This window comes from Diadema antillarum, unplaced genomic scaffold (assembly GCF_040938485.1).
Source record: "Diadema antillarum isolate AM-2024a unplaced genomic scaffold, OU_Dant_1.0 seq00000510_RagTag, whole genome shotgun sequence".
Lineage (NCBI taxonomy): Eukaryota > Metazoa > Echinodermata > Echinoidea > Diadematoida > Diadematidae > Diadema > Diadema antillarum.
In genome coordinates, this window is record NW_027271464.1 from 627,094 (window position 1) to 647,994 (window position 20,901).

The following is a 20,901-nucleotide window of genomic DNA, read 5'->3' on the forward strand; positions in this document are numbered from 1 at the left end:
TTGGTATTTTAAAACATAACATAAATATGTAGATACCTACATTCATACATACAAAGATACATACATACAGGTACATACATGTAAATATATACACAGACAAAAACAACACACACACACACACACACAATTAGATTGATACAAAAGTAGATTATGATGATATCATACACTTGTAGGAGAAAATACATGTAGATAGTATAAGAAGCTGGCATGACTGTCACAGTTGATCATGGTCTCCTTGGCGACAGACCAGCGACCCGATTCTCACTCACCTCCGGTGCGATGTAGTCGGGAGTTCCACAGAAGGTTGCCGTGGTGCGGCCATCCAGGATGCCTTCCTTGCACATACCAAAGTCAGCCAGCTTGCAGTGGCCGTCCATGTCTAGTAGAATGTTGTCCAGCTTCAGATCCCTGGAGAGAGAAGGGGGGGGGGTAGGTTATGGAAAGACGGTAGTGATGAAGATGAATGTATTCTTGCGATCGGCTACACGTCACTTCCGGTCGACTGGAGTGAAAATAAACAGCTTGCAAGCGCTAAGCCTGCATAATGCGCATACTGCATGCTGTGCATGTGCGACGCGTATAATTTATGTGCAACTCTACGCAGCTCAGACATGGGGACTGTTTTTCATTATTCATTTTGTCATTTGTGCCATCATTCATGAGATACATGCATCATGTCTTGCCAGCAATATTCTAAAAATCTGGATCCTGTCAATCGATCGGTCCCGGTATTTTGCCAAGTTTAAGGCGGCCGGACTGGACCTGTGCCCGTATGAAATCGCGGCAGGACTCTGGATCAACGACCCGACAAAATGGCCAGATGTGCAGTAGAACCTCTTTGAGTAGGCCCTACCCCGATATCTACGCTTACTTAGTACCTCATAGAAACTTCAGGTAGGTCTAACGTTAGTACTGTAGTACTTAGGGTAGGGCCTAATTTAGAGTAGGCCTAGGGCCTAATCCTGCCGCCCGCACAGTTACAGTACCAGCTTGCACTAGCGCTATGCTCGCGGGGCGCCCCGGCAGAAAACACGTACAGCGTTCACTCCAGGCTCACGCGAGTGGTTTGTTTTCACTCCAACGCTATCCATGACCCCCTGACACGCAAAATACCCGGATGTCCGACCATGAGAATAAACAACTTGCGACAACAAGCTGTAAAGCAACAATAACATTGGCAAAGGTTTCAGAACCAGGGCCAATTCATCCTGTTGTGCCTTTGAAGCTATGAAGGCTCAGAAAACACATTTTCCTGGTTTATGCTGTTTCAATTCTGTTTTAACAATTTTGACAATCTATTGTCAGCATACAAACAAATCAGTGAGGGTATAATAGCAACAGTTACCAACATAAGGTATCTTTGGAACAGTCTCAACACACTCAAGGTGATAGCCTAGGGCTTCTGGACTGTTTCGAAGGCACTGAGTGTGGGCAATCACACTTATGCCCAAATGAAAGGACGTGTATTATTTGCTTTATAAAATCATGAAGCAGATCCTTGTTGTTTGATAAATCATCCTCATCACAAGTAAATAAAATAATGAAATCTCACCTGGTCACCATCATGACATGAAAGTGCTAATGACCAATTATAATTACTATCACGTGTTACGCAAAATAAATGCCTGGTCATTTGATTAGGATCTTCGCCATCATTTTATATAATGTTTGCTTTCATTTAAGACTTCTGCTGTACATATATATGTTGTTTTTTTTTCTTGTTTGGGGGGCTGAAGAATTTTTCTTTTGTGTCTTTAAAATCCTAAATTTACAACTGATTATCAAACTAGCAACACATTCAAGAAGATTATAGTTCCAGATTATCTCTGAAACTGGCATATTTCTGAAACTTCTTTTTGATTTTGTGCAGATTTGACAAGATCTAACCAGTTTCATCTAAGCTTTTTCCAATTGAACTATGCACTGAAGGATTAATCCTTGTTTTAATCTACATACACAGAATGCCTTAGCTCACCTGTATATTACACCGTGTCGATGAAGGAACATTAATGCTAACGTGACTTCGGCGGCATAGAAGCGGGCCCGCGGCTCGTTGAATTTCCGGGCCCTCTGAATTTGGAACATTAGATCACCACCGTTGACATACTCCATAACAAAAAATAATCGGTCCTGCAAAGAAACAACATTGAAAGAAACAAAGAGTTGATTTGAGGCATGACTTTCTGGCATTTTACCAATGATAAGCATGCTAATTCATGGTAAATATGATTTTATTACTATTTTTTCCTATATATTGTGACAGATTGAGAGAAATGAATCAAAGAGATGTTAGAAGAAACAAACTGCAGACAAATACAAATGAAAAATAAACATCTTTTGCACAGAAATGAACATTGGTAGGTGTGCGAAAAACAACAAGCTAGATAAGAGACCTAATGTGAAAATTTGAATAAAATGCAATGAGAATTGATGGAAAATTTGAGCAAATCATCTTTTTACACAAATGCCTAACTTCTCTGCTTCTTGTACATCAGATTTTGCCCAGGAGTATATCAAAATATATTTTGCATGACCAACATTATCAGAAAGGTATACACTGTAAAAGTAGAAACTCTATAATCTATTTCCTCTTTTTGCACGGGTAAATTTCAGAAAACTTCATACATTTATGATTCTCCAAGTGCAAATTTCTGTACATATCTTCCATAGGCATTAGCCCACTGAGGACGGGCTGATATTGCTACAACATGCATTTTCCATACACACTTGCCCGAGTACACTCGGGACTCGTTCTCTACGAGTTAATACCAGGTATCTCACATAATCATTTGCAAGTTCTTATGTCAGTGCTTGTTCAATAGAGTCTGAAATTCATCAAAATTTCTACCATGTCAAAATTCAACATTTATAATGAAATGTAGGATGAGAGAACAGCAAAGAGACTTGAAGTTTATTGCTGTCAGAAGATTATGACTGCTCCTAGTCACTCCACATTAACATCATAAATATCGTTCATGTTTGTAAACTGAATATAATTATACAACAAACAGTGCTCAGACAACAGGAAGACATTCTCAGCTGGTCAGTTTTAGTTTCAAAATAACAATGCAGAATGAACTTTCTTTATATTTCTTATCTCACCAAGAAATTGTGATATATTTCACCAAAAATTACTAAAATCAATTACACAAATTCTTTCAAAGACATCTCCACAATCAATTTGCCACTATCAAATTCTTTACAAGAGTCACAACTGAACAGTGATATATCAGGCAAAGGTTTGATACTGTAAAACGAGGAATGTTCACATGCATTTTAATTTTGTGAATTTCGCGAGTGCCAAGATTTGCAAAATTAAAAATGCACGTGAAATGCATTGAACGCCAGTGGCAATTCGCAAAAATTTCATGCCACGAAAAAGGATGTCGCCTCCAATTCGCGAAAAATTCATGCCGGGAATATATCATGTTTCACAGTAACCGATGATAAACTTTGACCTTTCACCTTTATTGCTTCATGCATATATATCCCTAGATCAGTCAGACTGCAGCACACAGAAAAGTGCTCTATTTTCCAATCTTTTATGCATGAACGCGAGATGACTTGCATACATAATGAGCTAGAGCATGGTTCAAGGAAATCGTAATTTCCTCTCCAGATATCACAGGATTTCTTTGGCAAACAATGTTCTGGGGGAGAAGAGAAATTTAGCAGGGTCAGAATTACATTGAAATTAGATAATCAAATTAGAAAATATGAAAATTAGGACCAAAACCAATGCCAGATTATGATAATGTTTATGTCATTCAGGTGTCTGCCTCTAGGGTCTAGATAAAAGCTTTCAGACAAACGTCATACCAATTTTTCACTCCCTTGAAGTATGCATTCATTAAATTATATAACAGATTACAAGGTTAGCTCTTAAAAGGGTCAGGAGCTAGCAAAACTTTAGCTCATGTCACTCCAAAGACAGCCATATTATCGGTTTCATGGCAACAGCGCATGGGGGAGTGCTGTCATATACGCATCTGGGACCTGTTTCCTGTAAAGCCTCGTCAGACTGTACACCATCTCCGTACGCGTTCACAGTAGCCTGTGCGAATCACGCTCCCACATAACATCTAGGAGCCTTACCCCCGTTTGTCATGCTGGACCGGCTGCGCCAGCCATGACCAGGGTGCCAAGCCATGCGCCAGTGGGCCAGGCATGGCGTGAACCGCAGCAGTGGGTGGGTGGGCAGGCAGCTGGAAAGTCATCGCAAGTGAGTCGGGTGATCAGGCGAGCGCGGCCAGGCACCTTCTTTTCCCTGCGCGCTTGTGCATGCGTTGAGCTCCACACATTTCTATGCTATATGGAAGAGGAGTCCGTGCGTGCACCTCATATGCATACGTGCTGTGTTGCTTTCTGGCTGTTCAAAACGAAAATCTTGTGATTTCAACACTAAATATCATCACATATTTAGAAAAGACATATCCTTTCATTTTAACAAGATCATCAAATTTCCACAATCCATTAACTTATCATCTGTCAAAAAATTCGACTTACGAATATCCTTAGCTCGAAAAAGGGTCAGGAGCCAGCAACATGTGGCTATATCATATGTCAAACGCCCTTCACTCCAAAGTAAGTATTTTACATCTACCTTCAATGAAATGTAGATTTATACAATGACATGCAAACTTGAAAAAGTTCAAATGGAAATAAAGAGTGAAATCTCATATGACTATTTATCCACATACTAAGTGACACTAAGTTTGTCACCTGATCAATTGCTCGCTTTTTTGTTGACCCTCTAGAAAATCTCGCCAAATCTCATGTTGCACACTCTGAGCGCATGTTAGCTGAACGAGACTTGTAAGTAAAATGTGCATGTATGCCTCATTAACTAGGGCACTGCGGTCTGACTGAGTTATACTTACAGCTATACCATTTCCTTCCAATCACATACTTCTAAATATCACGGGCTGCAATAACACAAGACAAATGGCAACTTTTTTTGACAAGCTTTCATTGACCTCTGACTCTGATCCTCAACCCCCCTTGAAAACTGGACTGAAGTGTGACATGTTTATCCACACCCGACAAAACATATTGTTTCCAAATAGCAGGAGAAATCTTCCCTGCATTTATTTTTAAAGATACAGAGTTGAAAAGGTCTGAGGTGTTTCAAAAGACAGATGGACTACCCATACATAAAATGCCTCAAGCATTGATGGGGGAAGGGGTAGAGAAATGGTATAGGAAAAACTGTGAAGACATTGTTGTCTTCGCCCAGATGTATTATTCAAACATCGCTGCAGGGTTCTAAATTTTTAAGTCTACTTGATGGAACACAGAGCATCAAATAGATTAAAAGCCTCTCTCGACATATATTTCACCCTTGTGGATTGAGAGGACAAAAAGCAATTGGAGGCAAATCAATTAGAAAGTGACAGGGCAAAATGCCATGAGTGTGGGGACTGGTATATGGGCATTCGTCTTTTGTATACAGCCGTCAGGAGGGCTCAAACGGCGGTTAGGATTGGACAAATCGGCAGCATCACTTTCTGGCAGCAGTTTGCAGTTGGCCAATGTGACTACGGTGTGTTCTACTTTTGTAGCATCTTTTTGCTGTCTAAGGGCATTTGTGAGCTTTCCTCGATCCCCTGGTGCACATTTTAATTCTCGATTCTCGCTGTGACTAAGAGGGGCTACAGCGTTCCGCTCCACGGCGATGCCGACACCCCGTGGAACTGGAGGAGGGCAGAGCATGAAAGAGAGGGTGGTGCAGAGAATGCTGCAATGGGGCCATGACTCTGTAAGTGAATGTGTGGCACTGATTTTTAATTCCTCAGTTCACAGGCTTTGACAATCACAGGCCCCTCTCTTACATAAAGCATTTACAACAACAGACCACATTTAAGTTCCACACAGACACTTTCAGAGCAAAGGTTGTTTCTGACAGTTGGAGTGCCTGCCCAGCATAGCAAGATTTGATATAAACATGCAGGACTCCAAAGTATTCAAATGTATGGGAAAAAATTAAACTACTAGCTCATTGCCAGGAATCCAAGAGGAATGTTAGAAAAACAATTAAAGAATTTGAATCCATGAATAAACCAGTCTTTTGCAGCTTGAAAATTGATAACAGCTACTATGAAAACTAGATGATGATCCGAAGCTGATATAATCTTACCCCTCCCCCCCCCCTTCCCCAAAAGGCTTGTCTGGCATAGCAACAAGTCTTACATGCAATCTGCTTTCTGCTTGTAGAAACATTCTTCTCCAAAAAAAAAGTCTCATGGGATGGTTTGTCACTTTGCCATCAATAGAGAAACATCTGTTAACTGCGCGAGCATATACAAAGTCTAAGGAATTTCAGACGGGTGGTCTCCAGAAGATTAATTTTGAATACATTCTTAACCTGGTATACTACAACTGCAGGGCAAGAGGACAAAATTACATCTCTGCCCATCTCAAACCCATGCTGAAACGGAAAAAAAAAATGACACAAAACAGAACACGCAAATATAGGCTGAAATGAAAGTAACTAGAACTGACATCCAATGTGAAATGACTGGTATGCAAAGGTGGTATCCTCTGGAGGAGGGGGGGAGCTCGCCAACCAGCACCCTCACATTTTGAAGCACTTGTGGAGATGCGCCGCATTCAGACACCGTTCTCCTCTGAGCATCCCCGCCGTCCGAAGAGCGTGCAAACACCTCCTTGTGGGTTTGCGAAAGAGGAGCATCGTCGCGCACTCGCTGCGGCAGCGTGTTTGCACAGTTGGCTCAAGTTCCACCGACCCACACCCGACCCACACCTCTAGAGGGAGCTATGGCACATTAAATGTCAACACTCCAAGAGATGGCGGTGGGGGGGGGGGGGTTACGATTAAATTGAAGAGGAACAGAGATAACTGGCTTGATAACAAGAAGAAGAAGAAGAAGACAAGGTATGTGGAACACAATCTTCAGGCTAGATTCTGGTACCGCTGGGGAGTCCTTTTCCTTGATTGAACTAGTTAATCAGACAGCATTATCAGGCCAGACTGAGGGATCCACAAAATAGAGGACACATTACACCACCGCAAATTATCAAACATGAACCAGTTCTTGCCCTCCTGGACATAATGCTCTCCCAATTTTTTTCCCCTCCTTCTCTCTCTCTCTCTCCATGCTTCAAAATATCATGAAAACATGTCATCAACAGATCTCCAAGCCGGCTCTTCAGACTTGCTACATCGAGAAGACATTTGCTGATTTCCGTGACAGTATTTTGGTCAAATTTTACCTATTTAAACTTTAAGTATCAATTATAAGTGATGGAACAAAGCTAAATCATTGTTGATAGATTTTGTCAAATTAAAATCTTTCAAAGAGACAATACTTCATTCTCCAAAAACAAACACGAAAAGAAAGCTCATTCCAGTGACATGGTTCTCTTCTTTTAAAAATTCATCTGTAGACACTGATACATTGCTTTTAATTTATTTGACCAGGTGTAATCACAGTAACTCACTTCAACTTTTAGGTGTTACTCTTGGCATGTTTTGTGGAAGAAAGCAGATTCTTCTTTGCTAAATATGAATAACCATCCAATTACCATCACCAAAAAAGAAAAAGAAAGAATGTCTCTGTCGGTGTAAAATTAATGCATGAGGAGATATTTATGGGCTACGTAGGCATTTGCTCACTCACAAATCTCTTAGTTGCAGTCTGTGTTCATTATATTGTTTTGCCATTTTTTCCCTCCTCTTTTTGAATAATGTATGACAGATATCTCTTGCTGACCTTTCCGCATTATGTCTTTTAATGTGGATGAACCATGAAAGGCGGGGACTATCCACAAATTCTGGCGAGTGTGCGTCTGACTGACCGCTTCACCGAGTGTTTGCCCCTGCTCTGTACAAGGGGTGATGTGGGTCTTCTTGTTGGCACTAGTTGGCACCCCACCCTCCTCCCCCCCCCCCCAAAAAAAAAGGAAGGAGAAAACTCTTAAAACAACAGCTACAACACACACATTCATGCAGTCAACTAAGATGCCCCTAAGTGTTGCATGTTGCAGTGTGCTTTGCCTCTTGGCATGGGGGTGGGGGGGGGGGTGGGGAGGGGGAAGGGAAGGTCTATTTCCATAAATCTGGCATCGGCAGCCGCACCACTGGGAATTGCACGAGTCTTAGATTGGACGTGATACCACGTGGGCCATCTGGTCTCCTTTCCTCCTACGTTGACTCATGAGATGCATCTTGAGCAAAGTTAGGAAGAGGACCCCCTACTTGGCAAGCCCCATCCCCAAATATTGGGGCTTTCTTCCACTCTCCTCCCCCTCATCACCTCCTGAGCTTTGCATAAAATGAGAGGTGAAGGTACTACCCTAAGGGCTCTCTCTGGAGGCCCTCCTCCAGCGGACTACACATGCTCCTCCTACAGAACAGTTCAAATTTCAAGCAGAATGTGTGTCCCCTTCCAAAGCAGAGTATGTGTAAAATATTGGGACAAAATGCCTGGCATTTGTATGACAAGAAAACATTCATATCTTCACTGGCTGAAGCTCCATCAAAGACATGGAATACAGGTGCTTCTTCAAACAAACCTTCACTGAGAAACGCTCAAAGTAATCCCTCTAGCCCTACTAGCCCTACCGAGTGAGTTGTGAATGTGATGTTGATCAAACACACTCTTTTCATTTCTGTTTCTCCTGCTTTAGTAGGAAGGCTTGGTCAAACAGCCCCTACCCCTGACGTCATAGCAATGGTCGATGATGCAAGGATTCTATCCCGTTCCTTCTTGGAACCTGGTATACCAGTTTCCTGTAGCATCAACTCATCGACTGGAACCTGGTTTCCAAAATGTACACTAGAGTGTGCATTCGCGGCATAAATTTACATTTGTTAGTATTACGGTGATTCGAAAATTAATTTACTACAAAGATTAGTGCTTCTGCTATCATTATCTGTTCTTTTCTGTCATAGGACTGCATTCTTTTTTTGGCATAATTAACCTTTTCCAACATAATAGTGTGTTTGTTTTGCTGCAAAATTCTTCTGAAGATGTATGTAGAAATCGAGGCTGGGCCCACTAGATATTGACGTTTGCTTACCCAATTTGGGTGCCCTTGTAGCGTATAACGAAGAATTGGCGACTCTAGCGCATGCTCTATTCATATCTCACATCCAATCGATATTTTGCATTGTTCGATGGCACATGCAGTTGACAATGAAAAGGGAAAACACATACTGCTTGACCACTTTCGCACAGGCAGATTACCAACCTGTCCATTCTCTGTGGACAGGCAAAAAGAATCTTGTTTTGGGGCATTGAAGCTTCTTGGAGAACTGTGGAAGGAACGTGTTAAAACCAGAGGATATTCATATCTTCACTGGATGAACCTCCAACAAAGATGCGGAAAGCAGGTACTTAAACAAACATACCTTCCCTGAGAAACATTCAAAGCAATCCCACTAGCCTAACTAGTCCCTGTAAAAAAAGAAAAGAAAAAAAAAATGTAAAGAAAGGGAAGTGATGTGTTCCTGAAAAGGACCGTTGGGCTGTAAGGAAAAGTTGGAAAATAAAAGAGGAAGAAAGTAGGTAAAGCCCGTCTTACACTGTGTGATCAGACCGGTCGTATGACCTTACGACCAGAAGTGTGACATCACCAGCCTAGCCAGTTTCCAGTCGTGCAACTGGGTCTTAGTGCCAGTCGTAGAGATTTGATGTGTCAAATTTCCACGACTGGTCGTGGGCTTTCAGCAAATCATGATATGCGAAGAGTATAAGAGCGCATGCAATGTGCACTGCATACGCTTCTATACTCACTGGTAAAATGTACTGGCGCCATAATGGTCATAAGCCTAGTTGTGCGATCCGATCTTTTAGTGTGCGGTGTCGAGTTGTGCGACTGGTCGTATGCCCAAGTGTCATGCGACCGGTCTGATCGTATAGTGTGCGGGGGCTTAAGTCGAGGAGAAAATTAGACTGTATTATGGAGGGTTTTTTTTTCTTTGCTCACCTTGGTCTGGAAGCAGGAATGTAGCGATGTGAGGAACGGGTGGCGGTTGGCCAGCACCAGGACTCGCTTCTCTGTCATGGTGCACTCGACGTCGTCGTCCTGGATGATGGCGTGCTTCTTGAGGACCTTGACGGCATACACCTCGTCCGTCCCCTTCCGCTCCGCTAGCATGACCTGCCGGGGACCGGAGATTGAAGAAGGGGGGGGGGGGGGTGAGGGACACTCAGGTTAGACATTGGAATGATTCTATATTCAGGGTCTCATGAGCAATGCATGAAGAGCAGTCATAGCAGGATTGATTTCAGCTCCTCTGATAAGATTTCAGTTTTTTTGTCAGTTTTTCGCGTTTGTTTTTTTCTGCAGACTTGATATGTTAGCATTCACTGAAATTGAGAATAACTCAAGAATAGACTCAAGAATAACTTATTAATTTACAATTTGCTTCCTCCTTTTCTTTTTCTGCCACTTATCTAACTGAAGCTCCAGGTTACTCCTAGCATTTTATTCTCAGATTCCATGCATTATGTGATATATATCCAACATTCATATGTTGGCATCATTTCTGTCTTGATTTCTTACATTTTCCTTGCATGCACGGTGCTTTAAAAACATCAATCACGCAAAACTAGGCGAACACTCTTCAATAGAAACTTTCAATGTATACAGAGATTACTCAGAGTCTAACCAAATTAAGTAGCAATATTCTTGCCACTTATTAGTTCTATAATGTTAGCATTGGGGTACACATTGGAAAGTTTTTCTTTAAAGAGCTTTACATGAATTCAATTACATAAGCAATGCCAGCAAAAAAGTGTAATTGACTTTTAAGTTTCCCTGGCTTACCCTTCTCCCATCTCAGGCACGATAACAAAACAGGAGGCATATCGTAAGAAACTCCACAAGTAATTAAAGCTGGAAGGTCATCAAAGTGCTAAACTCAGATATTGCGGTATTGTCTAAACTGAAACAAGGGACAATCAACTTTCATTCACTCTAACTCTCCCATTCCAACCCATTCTCATCACCATGGTGACAAGAAGAAGAAGCTCCCTCCGATGAGGACCGACCTTGCCAAAGCTGCCTTTGCCCAGGACCTTGAGGAAGGTGAAGTTGTCCAGGTTGTAGCGCTTGCTCGGTCTCCTCTCCAGCTCCTCCTGGAGGGATGGCGTCCGCATGGTGGAGCCCACGTGGCTCTTGGTCATCTCGTCCATGCACAGCTTGCCTGTGGCCTCCCCTAGCTCCTCGATCTTGCTGGTGCCTACTCGTCCCGCATCCAAGGAACGGAGGAGGAGGAGGTCGGAAGATGCGGAGATGTAGATGTAAGAGGGGTTAAAGAGGGAGGGGCGTCGCCAAGGAAGGGACGATTAGGTGGCATTGGTGGAAGTGGTGGTGGTGGTAAATAAAAGTGGTAGTTGAAAAGAACATTGCCGTGAGAGATAGAGAGAAAGAAAGTGAGAGATGAATACATGAACAAGTAGAATGGTAAATAAATTGATGAATGGAGGAATGAAAGGACAGACATATGAAAACAGAAGTGGATATGTGAGGTAGAGAAAAAGAGAGGTAACATGGAAGAATAGATGAACAAAGAGAATGTAGGGAAGAGATTGAGTTGGGCATAATGTTGAGGGAGGAATCAGGAATCAAGAAAACAGGTGCGTGTACAGGAAAGAAATGTGCATATGTAAACAGACATAGCCAAAGAAAGATAGGAATGAAAATAACGGGAAAAAGGTGAGAAGGAAAAAAAGAATTGTTGATGCAATGAGTATGTGGTGATTCATGAGAAAAATACAATGAATGTGAAATTGGTTAGAGAAGTTAGAATTCGAAGAGGAAATCATGATGGTATTGATTAGATTGCATAATTTCAAATACATTTGTGAGTAATTCAATGTGAGGATGAGAACGTCATCCAACGTACAGAAATAACAAAGTGTGATATGTGATTCATAAATGAGCATATTAGATGCATGGAATACAATATGAGAAAGATTAGAGAGGATTTGCCATTGGCATCAATGGCAAGTTGTGTTAGAGAAAAGAAAGTGAAGCAAAGAACAACAACAAAAATACATTAAGTTTATTGAAGAGAAAGTGTTATTACACTGATAAGGGCATTGCTAAAGTGATTTATTACAGTACTTTATAACAAGGTAAAATAAATCTTCCAAGTTTGCATGCTGAAACATTGTGCAAAACCTCATTCTGTAGGAGGTTCTGTATTTTCCGATGCAATTTAATTGGGCGAGCATGCACTGACTGAGATTAGGAATACAGTTCAACAAAATTTGATATTAAATTGCAGGCATATTATTAACCTTCCAAGGGAAAAGCTAGAAGTTGGACAAGCTTGAGCTAGATTACGATCATCTGAATGTCAGTGATGCATCTAACATGGTGTACTATGGAGACTTTAAAACGGTCAACTTTTCGAGGTCACTGTAAAGAAGTGTGTAGGGAATACTTTGGCACATTTTTGGCTGAGGACAAATATTTCTTAAATTTGTTTGAATCCAATCAACATCCTCTCTCTTTGTTGGAGGATGTATATTGTTACCATGTCCTCTGCAACTTGTAAGAAGAGTGACAAAGTACAAGTAGTTATGCCGTATCACCACATGAACTAAATGAGGACTCAACAACAAGAAGGTTGTTGTACTTTTGTGTGAGCACAAAATTTGTTTACCACTACTTCAAGGTGCCAACTGAACACCACATCAGATGGCTCACCAACATTCTGAGATGTTATTGCAAACTTTTCCCCACGCATCTATCATATTATGGGTGATGTGCGAAGGAACGCTGCTTGTTGGGAAAACCACCATCCTTACGACCCTCTCCACCAAGGGAAGTAGAATCTAGAGGTTTTTGGAAGCAGCTATCTCATGCTGAGATGAACTCCTTTTTTTTTGTATTTGCACACAAAAATTGCAAGAAGCTGGCATAATAATCCCCACTTTTGAGAAGTCATATAATGACAGGCAGAGATATGACGGCGCCAAGAAAACAGAAATATTGCATCTGTAAGATGTGACTCTGTACAAACATCCTCGGTCATATCTTAGCGATGTACAACTGATGATAAAATGTCACATGTAGCCACTTTAATCCAGTCTTTTTGACTCAATTACTCGAAAGGCTTTCTGTGAGTTCACCGAAAGTGATATAAATTTGTCTGTAACTTTTGACAAGCTGACTGGTAGTAACAATTGATAAGCGAGAAATAGAAATCGGTTTCCTGGTGAATTCTTAAATTGTCGGCTGTCGCTCCATCACTCCATAATCATGGAGCCAAGAGTGAAAAAGGAAGCAGTTTTCACCAACAAGCATTCTCCCGGTAGTAATGACCACATCCTACAACATAATTGATACTTTTAAAGGGGAAGTGTCCCCAAAACACATTGTGGATCTACTAATGCAGAAAGTAAGTCAAACACTCAGTGTAGGTTTTAGGAAAATTGAACAATCTGTTTCAAAGCTTGAATTGTCAGAAGTTTTCACTGGTTAATTCCATGAGCTGCTCTCTGTACATGGGAACTCTGCTGCAATTTGTGATGTCACAGGGGCAGAACGATATACAGGACATTTTACAAAACTTCATGTTTCTAGGACGTCAAAAGAGCATTTGATCTACAGTGTAGATCCTACAGAAGGTACATGAAAAGTGATATTTGCCTCAAGATGTCACCATATGTGGGGAGCTGCTGTGGCTTTGTGGATAAAACCATGGACCTTCAATTGTGAGGTCCTCAGTTCAAGCCCCTGGCAGAAGTTTGTGCTCTGGAGCCGAGGCACTTTATAATCATTACCTATTCCTTTGGAGGGGACTAAAAGTCATCAATCCCATGGTTGCTTACATACAAGCACCTGCTACTTCCTTACAGGTCAAGTTATGTGCTTTTCATTAAAAGACGAAGATTTGTGAAATTAACTCTGTAAGCTCTTTGGCATCATTCTACTTTTGTGACATCACAATATCACAACTTGCTGTGGTGTTCCCATCTCGAGAAGGAAGCGCATGAAATTATCAAAAGCTTTGTAACATTTTTGTATGGAGTGTCCAATCTGTCCTCAAACTTTCTCTGGGGGTTGCATTTACCTTTCTGCAATGGCAGAATCCAAAATTATTTTGTAGAGACTTTCCCTTTAATTTGATTGATCTACACAACAGATGTATGCATATAAACAAACTAATTACTTTACCGCTCTAAAAGACAGTAAAATCATTCTGTAAAATCTCACATCATGCATAGTAAGTGTGAAATGCATGTGTGCAAAAACACATACATCATTCTTGAAGGAAACAGACACACAAGTGGTAAACTACAGGGCACCAAACAGGTACATGCAACTTAAAGTGATACCACAAAAAATAAAAAATAAAACCATACAAAAAACAAATGATTTGTGCTTGATAGGTGATTTGTCTGTGCATTTTTTTTCTAGGGTGTTCCCCTTTTTTGTGTCTTGACTATACTCAATGTTCTTGAATATGTCATCATTCAAAGCACTAATTGAGCATGGTAGTCGACCTCTAAAGGTATCTCTAACAATCATACATTTCTACAGGTATGTAAAAAAACAAATACACCCTCTGTAGCTTCACAGAACTTAAGTAGCAATACTCGGCACCTGTGCATGTTCGGCTGGTGTTGTAGTGAAACGTATGTGAAATTCCTTCATTACATTTTTGTTTTCCCTCAGTTCTGAATCTGATCAAAAGAGCTCAATGAAACAAGCCGTGCATATTTGCACGCCTTTATTCGCTTACAATTATCAGAGCTATGAACTTTCATCTCAACCACAATTCTACAAAAGAATATTTTGGGAATAGTGCATGTGGAGGGCAAAAAAAAAAAAAGGTACATGTGTGAATTTGATGGGGCAAGTGCACGCTTGTTGGCAAGATGATGTGCGTGTCGCTTTTGGTTTGAGCAATTCTGCTATGAGTCATTTCTTACCGAGCCTTTGTGGTCTATGCTACGCAAGACACTATTTACAAAAAAAAAAAAATGAAACAATGACAAAAACAAATCATACCACTAGCTAGGATTTGGATGTGATTCAAGAATGATACAAGTTTGAATTTCCTGTTGTCATTATGCAAAAAAAAAAAAAAAAAAAAGGTCATTGGGGTAACCTGCTGCCTATGAATCTCTCAAATTACCTCCACTCTTCATTAAAGAGAAATTCTTATGAGGTTGTGGCAATAACCTGTTTAAAGATTAGTTCACAGAATGCTAAGGCTATTGAAGGGGCAATCAAAGGAATACATTTTATACTGATATCCACACATTTGCTTTCTTTTGTAGAGCATTTGGGGTTTGATCAATAAGCCAAGAATATGTGGAAGCATTCAGGGTCTTTTTTTTTTCTCCAAAACAACAACCTTGTCCCGAATGAGATATCACTAATGTTGTAATCCAATTTTTATTTTTTTTTTGCTTTTTATTATTTATTTTGCTTTTTATTATTTTTTCTTTTCTTTTTTTTTTGGGGGGGGGGGAGCATCTGGCTCTCCAAGTTTTCAGCAACAAAATATTGCAACTCTGGAGTGTAATCTCTCATAATTACTTGTTGTTGTAGCTCCTTCACTGAACAAAAAGAGGAAAAAATAATAATACTGACCACAGAAGTATGCTTTTATGTATCCTTTACAAAATAAGTATTCACATCCCATTTTTAGAGAACAATACATCACTACCACAAGCAATAAGATCAGTGAACTCCTGACATACAAAATCAATGAAGAAGCCCCTTTTTCTTAAACATGAAAGTCAAGTCAGTTTGATGTGACTCTGCTTGAAAGTCAAGTCAGTTTGATGTGACTCTGCATGTAAAGTCAAGTCAGTTCGATGTGACTCTGCATATAAAGTCTAGTCAGTTTGATGTTTCTCTGCTTGAAAGTCAAGTCAGTTTGATGTGACTCTGCATGTAAAGTCTAGTCAGATTGATGTGACTCTGCATGTAAAGTCTATTCAGTTTGATGTGACTCTGCTTGAAAGTCAAGTCAGTTTGATGTGACTCCGCATGAAAGTCAAGTCAGTTGATGTGACTCTGCATGTAAAGTCTAGTCATTTTGATGTGATTCTGCATGAAAGTCAAGTCAGTTTGATGTGAATCTGCTTGAAAGTCAAATCAGTTTGATGTGACTCTGCATGAAAGTCAAGTCAGCTAATGTATCTCTGTATTAAAGTCAGGTCAGTTTGATGTGACTCTGCATGAAAGTCTAGTCAGTTTAATAAGACTCTGCTTGAAAGTCAAGTCAGTTTGATGTGACTCTGCATGTAAAGTCTAGTCAGTTTGATGTGACTCTGCATGTAAAGTCTAGTCAGTTTGATGGGACTCTGCATGTAAAGTCTAGTCAGTTTGATGTGACTCTGCTTGAAAGTCAAGTCAGTTGATGTTACTCAGCATGTAAAGTCTAGTCATTTTGATGTGATTCTGCATGAAAGTCAAGTCAGTTTGATGTGAATCTGCATGTAAATCAAGTCAGTTTGATGTGACTCTGCATCTATAGTCAAGTCAGTTTGATGTGACTCTCTCATGAAAGCCAAGTCTGTTTGATGTGACTCTGCATGAAAGTCAAGCCAGTTTGATGTGACTCTGCATGAAAGTCAAGTCAGTTTGATGTGACTCTGCATGCGTTAAGTCATTTTGATGTGACTCTGCATGAAAGTCAAGTCACTTCGATGTGACTCTGCATCTAAAGTCAAGTCAGTTCGATGTGACTCTCATTAAAGCCAAGTCTGTTTGATGTGACTCTGCTTGAAAGTCAAGTCAGTTTGATGTGACTCCGCTTGAAAGTCAAGTCAGTTTGATGTGACTCTGCTTGAAAGTCAAGTCAATTTGATGTGACTCCGCATGAAAGTCAAGCCAGTTTGATGTGACTCTGCATGAAAGTCAAGTCAGTTTGATGTGACTCTGCATGTGTTAAGTCAGTTTGATGTGACTCTGCATGAAAGTCAAGTCAGTTCGATGTGACTCCGCATGAAAGTCAAGTTAGTTTGATGTGACTCTGCTTGAAAGTCAAGTCAGTTCGATGTGACTCTGCATGTAAAGTCAAGTCAGTTTGATGTGACTGCATGCAAGTCGTCAGCTTGATGTGATTCTGCATGAAAGTCACATCCGTTTGATGTGACTCTGCTTGAAGAAAGTCAGGTTAGTCTGATGTGACTCTGCATCTACAGTCAAGTCAGCTTGATGTGACTCCGCTTGAAAGTCAAGTCAGTTTGATGTGACTCTGCTTGAAAGTCAAGTCAATTTGATGTGACTCCGCATGAAAGTCAAGCCAGTTTGATGTGACTCTGCATGAAAGTCAAGTCAGTTTGATGTGACTCTGCATGAAAGTCAAGTCAGTTCGATGTGACTCCGCATGAAAGTCAAGTTAGTTTGATGTGACTCTGCTTGAAAGTCAAGTCAGTTCGATGTGACTCTGCATGTAAAGTCAAGTCAGTTTGATGTGACTGCATGCAAGTCGTCAGCTTGATGTGATTCTGCATGAAAGTCACATCCGTTTGATGTGACTCTGCTTGAAGAAAGTCAGGTTAGTCTGATGTGACTCTGCATCTACAGTCATGTCAGCTTGATGTGACTCTCATGAAAGTGAAGTCAGTTTGATGTGACTGCTTGAAAGTCAAGTCAGTTTGATGTGACTGCATGAAAGTCAAGTCAGTTGATGTGACTCTGCATGTAAAGTCAAGTCAGTTTGATGTGATTCTGCATGAAAGTCAAGTCAGTTTGATGTGAATCTGCATGTAAATCAAGTCAGTTTGATGTGAATCTGCATGTAAATCAAGTCAGTTTGATGTGAATCTGCATGTAAATCAAGTCAGTTTGATGTGACTCTGCATTTATAGTCAAGTCAGTTTGATGTGACTCTCATGAAAGCCAAGTCTGACGTGACTCTGCTTGAAAGTCAAGTCAATTTGATGTGACTCTGCATGAAAGTCAAGCCAGTTTGATGTGATTCTGCATGAAAGTCAAGTCAGTTTGATGTGACTGCTTGAAAGTCAAGTCAGTTTGATGTGACTCTGCATGTGTCAAGTCAGTTTGATGCGACTCTGCATGAAAGTCAAGTCAGTTTGATGCGACTCTGCATGAAAGTCAAGTCAGTTTGATGCGACTCTGCATGAAAGTCAAGTCAGTGTGATGTGACTCCGCTTGAAAGTCAAGTTAGTTTGATGTGACTGTGCTTGAAAGTCAAGTCAGTTCAATGTGTCTCTGCATGTAAAGTCCAGTCAGTTTGATGTGACTCATGAAAGTCAAGTCAGCTTGATGTGATTCTGCATGAAAGTCACATCCATTTGATGTGACTCTGCTTGAAAATCAGGTTAGTCTGATGTGACTCTGCATCTACAGTCAAGATAGCTTGATGTGACTCTAATGAAAGTGAAGTCAGTTTGATGTGACTGTGCTTGAAAGTCAAGTCAGTTCGATGTGTCTCTGCATGTAAAGTCCAGTCAGGTTGATGTGATTCATGAAAGTCAAGTCAGTTTGATGTGACTCCGCATGAAAGTCAAGTTAGATTGATGTGACTGTGCTTGAAAATCAAGTCAGTTCGATGTGTCTCTGCATGTAAAGTCCAGTCAGTTTGATGTGACTCATGAAAGTCAAGTCAGCTTGATGTGATTCTGCATGAAAGTCACATCCATTTGATGTGACTCTGCTTGAAAGTCAGGTTAGTCTGATGTAACTCTGCATCTACAGCCAAGTCAGCTTGATGTGACTCTCATGAAAGTGAAGTCAGTTTGATGTGACTGTGCTTGAAAGTCAAGTCAGTTCGATGTGTCTCTGCATGTAAAGTCCAGTCAGTTTGATGTGACTCATGAAAGTCAAGTTAGCTTGATGTGATTCTGCATGAAAGTCACATCCATTTGATGTGACTCTGCTTGAAAGTCAGGTTAGTCTGATGTGACTCTGCATCTACAGTCAAGTCAGCTTGATGTTACTCTCATGAAAGTGAAGTCAGTTTGATGTGACAGTGCATGAAAATAAAGTCAGTTTGATGTGACTCTGTATGAAAGTCAAGTCAGTTGCATGCGATTATATTGATGAAAAGCTCATATGTGATGCACCATCACAAAAGCTATATAATGTCAGGAAAATAATTTTTTTGGTATATATGAATTCGTCAGATGCTTAAAGCTTAAAATTGATATACAATTTGCCTTGCTTCATTACAAGGAAAATATCTTTCAAAAGAATAAAAAGTCAGAAAACTGTAAAGGTTATCTTGCCAAAGTTGGCTTTACGCACATTTTTTCTTTCTTTTATGATCTCCAACTTTATACAGGTAACATGACTACACACCCACACATACGTGTGTTATTAAGTATATGTGTGTGAATGGGGGAATTACAGGTGTGTAAGTTGTGTGTTTGTGTTTGTGTATTGTGTGTGTGTGTGTGTGATGGTTGCGTGTATGTAAAGGTGTCGGTGTAAAGATGTTTTTTTTTTTTTGCATTTATTAATCTTTTTTTTTTTTTACGTACTCTGATCAAGGATGTGCATGCTAAAGGGCTGGTGACATGCAAAAGCCGAATGACGGTTGGAGGTACCTTCCAATTCCGGAGGCGGAGAGAGGGGCGTCGAGAGCGAGAGGGATCTCGAGTTGTTGAGGGGAGCGTGACTACGGAAGTCACTGATAGAAGACTATCAGAGAGAGAGACAGACAGAGTGAGAGAAAAAGAAAAAGAGGGAGAGAGAGGAGGCGGGTAGGGGGTGAGGGGGACATTGGTATAAGGGCAGGGTGTAAGTATTTGCACATTGTTGAGTTAGTTGACCATTTTATTTGTTTTTTGTTTTTTTTTTTGTTTTTTTTAGGGAAGAGGGGTCATTAGACATTCAAAGAATTAACAATGATTAGATATGATATAAGCAATTTTTCCATTTTCAATTTTTGATCATGCCAGACCCAGTTTTGAGATGCCGCGCAGGTCATGAGTTTGGCATGGGTTATGTGGGTATTCAATTGAAGGACCAAAAACGTGTGCAATAAGTTTGACGACCATGGATCAGTGTGAGATTTAGTTCAGTACATCCAGTTTGTTGGGATTTCAAACATTAATATGGTCATGAAAATTCAGACAATGAACCCAGGCAAGGAAGTTGAAATTATTTTCATCAGTTTCAGAAGTGGGGGAAATATTATAATTTGCGTATCAGGAAGAAGAAAACCCCACATGGTCAAAGTTGAACAAGCGAGTGTCGGTCATGGGAAGAGAAATTCGGTGACCAAAAGCAGACAAATGATGCGGTGCAAATACATCAAATAAAGGCAGCGAGTGCAACAGTTTGCATTCGATATAAGCCAAAATGTTCACATAGGGGTTCAGTGCATGGGATTGTGTGGGTGGGGGAGAGGGGGGAGTGGGAAAGGTTGGAAGGCAATTACACAAATGACCCCATTTATAACAAGTGGGTGTAATTGCAGAGTATTAATATTAATTGATGGAATTTCCATGAAACAAAACAAAAAGGGGGAGGGGAGAAGTGGAGATGGGAGAGGGAAGTGCATCAACATTGACACACAAATTTGAGATAATAGATATGTGTCGGACAGGCAGTGGAAGGTGAAGATTCAAATATCAGGTTCAAAGACAAAGGAGGTGAACAAGGGATATAAAAGAGAAAACATAAACAACAATATGTTACCATGGAGGAACACAGAGAATAAATACAAGAGACATCAACATCAACCTAGTACTATATATCTTTAAAAAAAAAATTTGCAATGCAGGGGGAAAAATGGGGGATAGGTTTAAAAACTGTACACACATACAAAATAAAAATGAGAATGGAAAATAAACAAACTTCTAAAGTAAAGTCTATTCTACACCAAGGATAGCCACTACCACTCTGATCAAACTACCATACCTAGAGCTGCCAAAGATACGGACACGGAGCAAAGAAAATTTCCACAAACGTACCTTAACCAATCACCTA

At 40.5% G+C, this 20,901-nt stretch overlaps 1 protein-coding gene across 1 annotated transcript in view; it reads right to left on the bottom strand.

Moving 5' to 3' along the window:
- Positions 1-20,901, bottom strand: part of LOC139734110 (calcium-independent protein kinase C-like) — a 150,665-nt gene that overhangs the window by 5,935 nt on the left and 123,829 nt on the right. The window contains exons 8-12 of the mRNA XM_071644927.1: positions 19,449-19,608; positions 11,019-11,209; positions 9,952-10,125; positions 1,976-2,130; positions 270-408 (exon numbers count right to left, since the gene is read on the bottom strand). Coding sequence (XP_071501028.1) covers positions 270-408; positions 1,976-2,130; positions 9,952-10,125; positions 11,019-11,209; positions 19,449-19,608 — 819 coding nt within the window. The remainder of the gene's footprint in view (positions 1-269; positions 409-1,975; positions 2,131-9,951; positions 10,126-11,018; positions 11,210-19,448; positions 19,609-20,901) is intronic.